Source organism: Dipodomys ordii, unplaced genomic scaffold (assembly GCF_000151885.1).
Source record: "Dipodomys ordii isolate 6190 unplaced genomic scaffold, Dord_2.0 Scaffold3, whole genome shotgun sequence".
Lineage (NCBI taxonomy): Eukaryota > Metazoa > Chordata > Mammalia > Rodentia > Heteromyidae > Dipodomys > Dipodomys ordii.
In genome coordinates this window covers 6,317,540-6,327,272 of record NW_012267219.1, presented here as the reverse complement: position 1 = coordinate 6,327,272, position 9,733 = coordinate 6,317,540, and the positions used below count along the sequence as shown (strand labels likewise).

General features: G+C 42.3%; 1 protein-coding gene across 1 annotated transcript in view; it reads left to right on the top strand.

The window, feature by feature from the left end:
- Nucleotides 1–30: 30 nt before the first annotated feature.
- Nucleotides 31–9,733, top strand: part of Ppm1h (protein phosphatase, Mg2+/Mn2+ dependent, 1H) — a 206,427-nt gene continuing 196,724 nt past the window's right edge. The window contains exon 1 of the mRNA XM_013018507.1: nucleotides 31–314. Within this exon, the coding sequence (XP_012873961.1) occupies nucleotides 70–314 (245 nt within the window). The 5' untranslated portion in view covers nucleotides 31–69. The remainder of the gene's footprint in view (nucleotides 315–9,733) is intronic.

The following is a 9,733-nucleotide window of genomic DNA, read 5'->3' as shown; positions in this document are numbered from 1 at the left end:
CCCGCCGGGCCGCCGCCGCCGCCACCGCCGCCTCCTGCTCGCGTCGCCGCGGCCGGGCGCCGGAGTAATATGCTCACTCGAGTGAAATCTGCCGTGGCCAATTTCATGGGCGGCATCATGGCTGGCAGCTCCGGCTCCGAGCACGGCGGTGGCGGCTGCGGAGGCTCCGACCTGCCGCTGCGTTTCCCCTACGGGCGGCCCGAGTTCCTCGGGCTGTCACCGGACGAGGTGGAGTGCAGCGCCGACCACATCGCCCGGCCCATCCTCATCCTCAAGGAGACGCGGAGGCTGCCCTGGGCCACCGGCTACGCAGAGTGAGTGCGGCGACCCCCGCGGCGCCCCGCGCCTACCCCCCCCCCCAGCTCCCCCTCCAGGCCCTTCCCTGCCTCCTCTCCGGGCTTCGGGGCCCCAGGCCTTAACGGGGAACAGTCTACGTCCACGGATCGTTTCCCTTCTTCTCCCCACTTCCCTTCCCATGCCCCCCCCCGCGCGTCCCCAGCGCTGGGACGCGGTGTCTGCGCCCCCCTCCCTCCTTATGGGTGGTGGGGTAGCGGGAGGGTCACAGGTTAGACTGGTCGTTGGTCTGCAGGTGACGACACTTGGGAGTAAAAATAAAAAGTGGACGGAACAGCTTTGCTAAAGTTGAAACATAGTAGGAGAAAAAAAAAATCTGAGATCTGTGCGCCCACCCTCCTCCTCTCCCCCCGCAAAACAATCCGTGTCCCCCCAGGTGAAGAGAGGCGGGGGCAGAGGCTTGGAGGGGCTGTGGCTGCGCCTGGGGGCGGGGCGGGGTTAGTTCCGAAGGTCTCAGTTTCCCCGACTTGCAGCCAGAGTTGTGTTCCTTGGCTTCTGATCCATCGGGTAGAGAAACGCTGCGTGTTCGGTCCATCGCCAGCACTGTTTCCACCCAAGTCGTGGGAGAGGGAGGAAACTTACTCAGGTGTCTAATTCTAATTCAACATTTTGTTAATCAGATTTGGCGATTAAGTGAACGTTTGGGTGATTTGCTATTTTAAAAACCGATTAAGCTAGGCTGGTGGCGCGTGGACTGGAATTGAGGGGGTAGGGGTGCAGATAAGATCGTGTCGCCCTTCCTACTCCAAAGCTTCCTCCCCATTGACTATTAATAACCATCTTATGAATGGTAGGATAAGTAACGGGTGCTCTCCCTGCCCCCCACCCCGCTTCATTATCTACTATTTAAGCTAGACCATATTTGAAAAGTAGGAAAGGGTGATTTAGATCAGAGTTCTAACATTAATCATGACCCTGCGGGTACGAAGCGCACACTGAACCCGGGTGCCAGGCACACCTTCCCCTTCCTTTCCCTTTAACCTTATCCGCTTCCAATCTTAGCCCTTCCCACCCAGGGTATGGCTTAGCCTTCTTATTGGTCCATATGGGAACCAATCGGCTCTCCTTACTCCTAGGCGCCGGGATGCTGACCTGCTTCTGGTGGCTGGATACCCCCAGCTGCAAGGCTCAGGGATGCTCCACAATGCTAGAGATGGCTTGACAGGCAATCTGCCTGTATTCTTGAATCTTGTCTTCCTTTCCTGCCCCATTCCGTAAACGTTTCTCCCTAGGCGTGTGTATAAGTGGGGATAGACGCTTGGAGTGTGAGGAGACCAGACTAAGTGGGATGGGAGCTAAACAGAACAAAGAGAAGAGAAGAAGAGAAGGGAAGAGAAGAGGAGAGGAGAGGAGAAGCAGAAACGTTAATGGACAATAAGAGATCAGTGAGGAGAATGGAAAAGAGTGAAGATGGTATAAAGTAGCAAAGTAACTTCCAAAAGAAAACTAAAACAAAAGTAAACATCTGTGAGGGAAAGACCTAAAGGAAAGAAAAAAAGTCTATATACTTAGTGGGCCTGCGGGAGGAGGGGGGTATGGGGGAGGAGAGTGGTATTGAAAGCCTATCTGGACCCTTTGCAGGGTAAGTGGAGGGGGGGACTTTGTACTGGAACAGTATAGATTTGTAGTCATATCGTTGGGCTTGGCATTAGAAGGGCACTGGACTAACAGTGGGAAACAGATTCAGGTAAATAGGGACAAAGTTGTGCAGGGTAGGAAGATACTAAAAACCCTGAGGACAGAAAATCCTCGGGCACCATAATGAGCAAACATAGGCTGTCTGGATACCAATGGTAGGTATGTAATGTAGCCAGGGCAGTAAAGGAGGTTAAGGAATTTCAGATGAACAGACAGGAGGGCCGAGACTGCCTAATCTTTACAGAGCCTCAGTTCTCCTCTCTCCAAGAAGCTTATCTTTCTCTAGGCTAGAAGATGACAAATATTCAATTGAAAACTAAAAAGACGGTGGTAAAATGTTTGATTTTCACAATGAATTATGAAAGTAGTACATGGGTGTTACAAAGATCATATAAAAGTGTCAACTCCCTTCCACCCCTCTTACTCTCTACCTAGTATTCCAGTGTTTGGTGATGTGTGCTTTTCTGGACCATTTTAATGCCCTCGTAAAAATTATATATTTATTTCCTTCCTCCAAAAGATTCATTCTAAGGATGCTCTGTAATATTTTCATAAAATGTCATGTGGACATTATGCCCATTATTCCCATTCAATACATGTAGAATTTCACAAATGATAGTAATAAAAGCTTACATAGTTGGTGCTTACTCTTTAGAGTTTACGATGTTTTTAAGTTCATATTGTGTCATCTGATTTTTTACTGCAGTCCTAGGAAGTAAGGACTATCCTTCCACTGGTAGACGTGGTAGAGTGATGAAGGGTCATGCCCTGGGTTGTACACCCTTAGGAAAGCCTATATTTTAGTCCAAACAGTCCAACACTAGAGCCCATACCTCCAAGCCCCCTCTCTGCTGTGTTACAGTTGCCTGAACCCAGGTTTGGCCAAGACTTTGTCTTGTCATCTTTTTATCTTATCCTCTTATCAGCTAGAGTACACTACTACTTTCTTAAACTGCACTGAGGGTTTTCTTCCTGCAAAGATATATCCTAAGTGACCTACATGGATGAAATAAGGAAAAGAGAAAAAGAAGAGAAACTGTGGGTAATTAGAAGTGATCACCAGAAATACTGCCTTTTCCTAGAGTATCTAATGGGAGGTAGAAATTCTCTGCCCTTTGTTCTAGAAGGTCCTGGGGGGGGGATAGAATAAGTAAGAATATTGCTCTGAGAGTGGAGATAAGAAGTATGCTTTATTCAAAAGGGTTTTGCTTCCATGTCTAGAAGGGAATGTAGTTTCAAGCCTTCCTGGGGACAGAGAACTACCATCATTTGGTGGCTGATTGAAAGAGTGAAGAAGAAAAGTGGCACTCTACTGTTGATGACCAGCCCTTTATGAAGAGAGAGAAAAGTCTATTTTTTTATATGGGCTGTTAATCCCTTTTAAGAATGATTACAAAATTATATTAAGTGAAGTAAGCCAGACCCAAAGAAGCATAGGTCCCATGGTTTCCCTTATTTGCAATAACTACTATATGACTAGGACAGGCAGAAAAGGTCAAAAGCTATGTACATATGACCATGTAAGACGATGCTAAGCAAAATGAACCCCAAGATAGGGACACAAGAAGTTTTATCTTTTTTGCTGTTGTTTTAATGTACTTATAATGTACTGTGTGATTTTTTTGTTTTCTTTTGTATGTTCTTCCCCCATGGTATAACCCCTGTGTGCCCTACATCTTGTCTATACATCTTTCTAATTTGTGGAGGGGAAGGGAAATAACAAAATGCTTAAATAAGGATACAGATTGACCCATTGTAACAATGAGGTGTACAAGACACTATGTTGAAAACAAACTTTACAGCTGGTGGTGGGGAGAAGGAGGAGTTGTGGACATGAGGAGGGAAGAGATGGTAGGGGAAAAACAAAGGAGGGGGTAACAATGCTCCATAGGGAAGGCACTCATTACCTTACTCACGTAACTCTAGTCCCTTTGTACAGTAAAAAAAAAAGAGTATAGTAATGACCCTAACTATAAAAGTCTTCTTTTTCTCCTCATTACCTTCCTGAAAGAAGTATTCCTGGGAAAGAGTACAAATAATAATAAACAAGAAAGAATATTTTATAATCTAGTCTTCTCTCTTTTGCCTCATGCATATTCAACTTGCTTGTTTTACTGTACTGCTTGAACCATGCTCCCAGCCCTTTTTTGTTGGTTAATTGGAGATAGAGTTCTGGAACTTTTCTGCTTGGCTGGCTATGAACCATAATCCTCTGGAGCTCAGCTCCCTGAGCAACTAGGATTATAAATGTGAATCACTGGCCTCAGCTCTTCCTTCCTTTTATGCCTTTTTTTAAACTTACGTTCAAATGAAATCATGGACTTTTAGTGGTACTGAGTTTGAATTCAGGGCCCTTCAATTGCTAGGCAGGACCTTCACCACTGATCTAAGGCTCCAGCCCTGTCTCCTTTTTGTTGTCTTTTTGTCCAGATGTGTGCCAGGACTACAGTTCTCCCATTTTATGCTTTCTAGCACAGCTGGGATAGCAAGTGCATGGCATCACACCCAGCTTCTTCCTTCCATAAAATGGAAGGTCTCAACTGGTCATCCTAATCTCAGCCTCTTGAGTAGCTAGTGTGCAGGTTGATGCCACAAAACCAAAGACAGTAGTGAATTTTGTTAACTTTGTTTCTGTTTTTGTTGTTTTGGCCATAGCTTTATTGGTTTAGTGCTTTTGAGCAATTTTGAATCTATATATTTGGAGCCTTTATGTCACACTGGGGAAGCAAACTGTGTTTTCTTTGTAGTATTGTGATTAGCTCTGTACTTGAAGGTCCCAAGACCTTTATAGGTACCTGCTGTTAAAGAAAACAGGATCTCATAATTGTTTAACTAATAGAGAAAACTTTATTTAAAATCATCACAACATAATGCTCAGGCTCAACTCCTGACAAGAAGGGTAAATAGCCACAGAGCAGAGTGAGGAGTTACTAAGATATATCACTCACACTAAACTGATCTGACCTAGCAAGCTTAGGCTAAAAGCAGGCCAAAGACTTGTATATCAAAGGCAAAGGGTGAATAACTTTATTAGAAACCAAGGTTAGGGATTCCTTCTGAGCAGACTTTGCAAGATTCGACTGCAGAAGACCCCAGAGTAGGTGTGAAGGTTGTGACCTAGTGAAGAAAAGAGATCAGACAACTTAAACAAATTTGGTCAAGGAGAAAGTCTTTACTACCCCCTGAAAATGAGGACGGGGGAGAAAGAAGGTGAATGAGGTTACAGATGTTTATCCATGCTTTGGTTGTCATTTACATGCACTGCCTCAGTAATCTGCCATTGACTGGGTTCCATATTGACCATGGGGAAAACACACATTTCTGGGTCAAAATGCAAAAGAAGCTGGATAAACCTAAGACAAAAAAAAATCAAAGTACCATTCCAATGTTGTTCTTTCACATTTTTCACTAAGCTTTCCAATTTAGAAGTCTAGTAGATACTTTTCCTGTAGTCCAGTAACTTTATGCTACTGAATTCTTCTCAAAGTAACTTAACACTTAGGTTTCAAGAGTTTTGACATCCTCAGTTGAGAAAAACCAGCAACATTTGGGTTGTCTTCCATGTGTGTGTGGGAGAACACCCTAGAAGACTTTTGCAATGCTGGCACTCTGCAAATACTGGCTTGGCTTGATGAACTCTATATAACTTAATATTCAGTCACTGAGGGCTTTATGTGGAATCAGATTGGAAAATATCTCTTTGCTTTGCCCCTGTTTAATTAATCAGTGGAAACTATGTTTAAAACTTGAATCACTTTCAGCTAGGGGCCAGTCAAGTGAGTGCTGTCCAAGAAGTACTTGGTTTAATAAAGACTTCTGTATGTGGTGCTGGGGAGTGCTCCTGAGAGTCAGTGTATCACTCCATGGTGTTTTTCTTTTTTCAAAAAAGAGATCACCCACTGTAAATATCAGGGGAAATCAAGGTACCTGTTCTGCTGCTCTTTTTCTGGTGTGGTCGGATCAGTTCTGTCTTTTGAAGTACAACATTTTATTTTATTTTCTCTTTACTTTCCTTCTTTCTTTCTTCTTTCTCTTTTTGTTAGCATTAAGGCTCGAACTCAGGGTCTGGGCACTGTCCCTTGGCTTGTTTTTCTTCTCAAGGTTGAGTCTGTACCGCTTGAGCCACAGCTCTACTTTCGGATGTTTATTGGAGACAGGAGTCTTGTGGACTTTTTTTTGCCTGGTCTGGCTTTGAACCTTGATCCTCAGACCTCAGCTTTCTTAGTATCTAGGATTATAGGCATGGGCCACCAGTGCCTACTTAAGCAGAGTCCATTTTGAAAGGGAATTATTTTTTCAGATTACTGGATTTGGGGGGCTCACAAGGACAGCAGCACAAAGTGCAGTATGGGTTTTTGTAGTAGTGTTTAGTGTGTGTGCAGTGTGTGTGTGTGTGTGTGTGTGTGTGTGTGTGTGTGTGTGTGTGTCTTCATCGATAACTTGCACAAGCCAAGGCTAATGGACCTTTCAGGGTGGTTGGGTAATTAATCATCATAGGAAGGGGGCTGTGGGCAGACACAGAGATAATTACTTGCCAAGCTGAGAGAGCTGAAGTGGCTTGTGTACTCTATTGGCCTACCAGAGAGTTGAAAATAGATGTTTAAAGTTTAAAACATGAGGTTTCTTTATCATGTGACCTTTTTCATATAAGAAGAAAGAAACCTCAAGTAATGAATCGATTTTTTTAAATAAAAAATGCAGCAGATTATTGAATTACTATAGTTAAGTGTCCTGGTGTGGTGTATTAATAGTCATTTTATGCCTTTTTGAAAAGGTGAGCATTGACAAATTTGATTCTAAGCATACAGTTGGCAAAAATAAAAGATGGTATGTAAATGTTTGCTAGGAAGTAAATTTGAAGGTACGGTGACTACAGATGAGAGGCTGTGAGGGGAATGAGGCTGGGAAATCAAATGTAATAACACAAAAAAGGATATTACTGTTTGGGGGTTTTACTTAGTCTTAAATAAAAATAAATAAAAATAAATCAATATAAAAATAGATACCATACTTTTTTGTAAGTAAACAGCCTATGAGGATAAACTATAGGAAATATATACCTGTAAACCTCGCTGTTTGGGAGGCTGAGATCTTAGGCATAGTTTGAAGCCAGATTGAGCAGAAAAGTCTGAGAGACTTTCATCTCTAAGTAACAACCTACAAGCCATAAGTAGAGATGTGGTTCCAGTGGTACAGCACCAGCTTTGAGAGAAAAAGCCAAGTGAGAGTAATAGGCCCTGAGTTTAAGCCCTAGTAGTTTCAGGAAACAAACAAACACTTTTGGAAGGTTCAGTCCATGGTCAGGTGTCAAATGACTTTGGCCTGTGATGACACAGTATATCCTAGTAGGAGTACTGAACAGAAGAGGCCTGTTTACCTCATAGTGGCCAGGGAGGAGGGAAGTAGGAATTGAGGGGGGGGGGAGAGGAGAGAGGGAGGGAGAGAAGGGAGAGAGGGAGAGGAGAGAGACTGAGAGGGGGTATGGAATCTCCTCTAAGGATGCCCAATGATCTCACTTCCTCCCCTTGACCTGAAATCCTAAAAGCTTCCATCTCTCCCAATAGTGCCGCAGGCTAATGACCAGCCTTTGACACATGGCCTTAGGGGACATTTAGGATCCTAGCTGTATCAATACTTGCAAGTGAATTCCTGAAGGTCTAGTTCTCAATCTTCATGCCCTTCAGGATATGTTCATCTTTATTTTTTTTTTCGGAGATGGATTCTTTGGCAATGATTCTGTAATATGCTGTATTATATAAGTTTTGAATTTTCTGTTTAAAAATAATTAGACATATCATATCTCATAGGCAGTAGGATGCGTGGAATGATAATAACATTAAGCTGATAACATTTCAGCCAAAAGCAAAGGATTTGCCACTGTTGCAATTGACACTGAGCTCTTACTGCCAACAGTCTCTTCTTGGTTACCTCCAATGCCCCAATATTTAAAATAGTCTTCATTGCTCCTTTCATCCCCTTGTTTGGAATTTGCCAATAGGCTCTGCTTTTACACTGCCTCTAGGTTTCAATACAGGTGCGCTCAGATTCATGTGAACATTATTTTATTTGGGATTCAAATGCAAAGAGCTTTCTGCAAGCACATTACAATGTCTGTTTCCTGATTGAAAAACTGCTTTAATAGTTTTATTTTCTTGCTTTTCAAAGTGCTTCTTGTTGCCCAATAGGCCTGATGCTTGTCAGCTGCAAGTTTAATTAAACTCGTGCTGAGAATATTATTTTTCTAGCAGAGTTTGACCCTTAGGCAAAAATTTCTCTTGTAAAAAAACCTGTCATTCATAACTATGAATGTGAAGAATTTAAAAATACCTTTAGATGCCTACTAACCTGTCAAAACTAGAGGAAGGCACTAAGTGCTCAAGAATGCACATAATATTTTTCTTCATTACATTATTTCTACATTACATTATTGTAGGCACTTCAGATTCTCATAAGCATTATGAAGGACATAAACATTATACATAAATTTTATCATAATTTGAATTGACAATATCTGTGTATCTATCAGTATATATGTATGTATTCGCAAACTGAATTAATTCTATCTATTCATAGGCAGCTTTTCACTTCAAACAGAGAAATTAAATGTACTCTATTATTTCTTAAATTGTTTTTTGTTGCTTTTGCTGTTGTGTGTTTGAGCTAGAGACAGGGTCTGACCTAGCCTGACCTAGAACTCATAAAACAAATGCTTCATCCTTTTAGATTATTAGCATGAGCTACAATACTAGGCCTTCACTGTCATTTTCAGCAGTTGCACTGTACTCTGCTTATTGTCACAGCATATTTTTTTCCTTACTGGTAGTTAATTTTTCACTACTAAAAACAATCCCTTTTCTTGGAGTTCATTTTATAAAATATTATTTTATATGATTGTATACACATAGCAACCACTCCAATACATATCCTCCATTGGCCTCAGTGTGTGAATGTCTAGAATCCTATATAATTTGTCATATCCCAGTGTGTGTGTGTGTGTGTGTGTGTGTGTGTGTGTGCACATTTTTTAACCATTCAGTGTGTTTACTTGTCGATTTACAGGCACATTCTTCCTAGTTCCACAAATGAGAGAAACCATGCAGCTTGTGTTTCTTTGGCTCTGGCTTACTTCACTCAATACAATTTCTTCCAAGACTTTCTATTCCTTTATGAAAGGTACAATGTCATCATTCTTTCTGATGTATGAGTAGAATACCATTGTGTGTGTGTGTGTGTGTGTGTGTGTGTGTGTGTGTGTATCACGTTTTCTGGATAGGGTTGATTCCATATGTTGACTGTGGTAAATGGTTGCTGTTTTTGTTTTCATTTCCTTTTGTTTGTATTTGGGAGGGTCTAGGGGCACAGAAAAGGTGGAGCGAGGGTGAATAAATACAAGAGTGGTGCTCCCTAGATATTTGGAAAATGAACTGTCCATCTTGTAGATGAGGATGGGAGGGAACACCTGAGAGAGAGCTTGGGAAGGGGAGACATGGTTCAAAAAGAATTGTACTCTTTACCTAACTTACATAACTGAAACATCTCCATACATCACCTCTACAATAACAATGAATAAAAATAATAAAATAAAAAATAAAAGGAGAGTAAGGGGAAACAAAGGAGGAGGCAACAATGCTTGATAAATGTACTCATTGGGCTGGGAAGGTGGCTCAGTGGTAGAGCGCTTGCCTTGCATGCCTGAGGCCCTGGGTTCGATTCCTCAGCACCACATAAGCAAAAAGAAAAA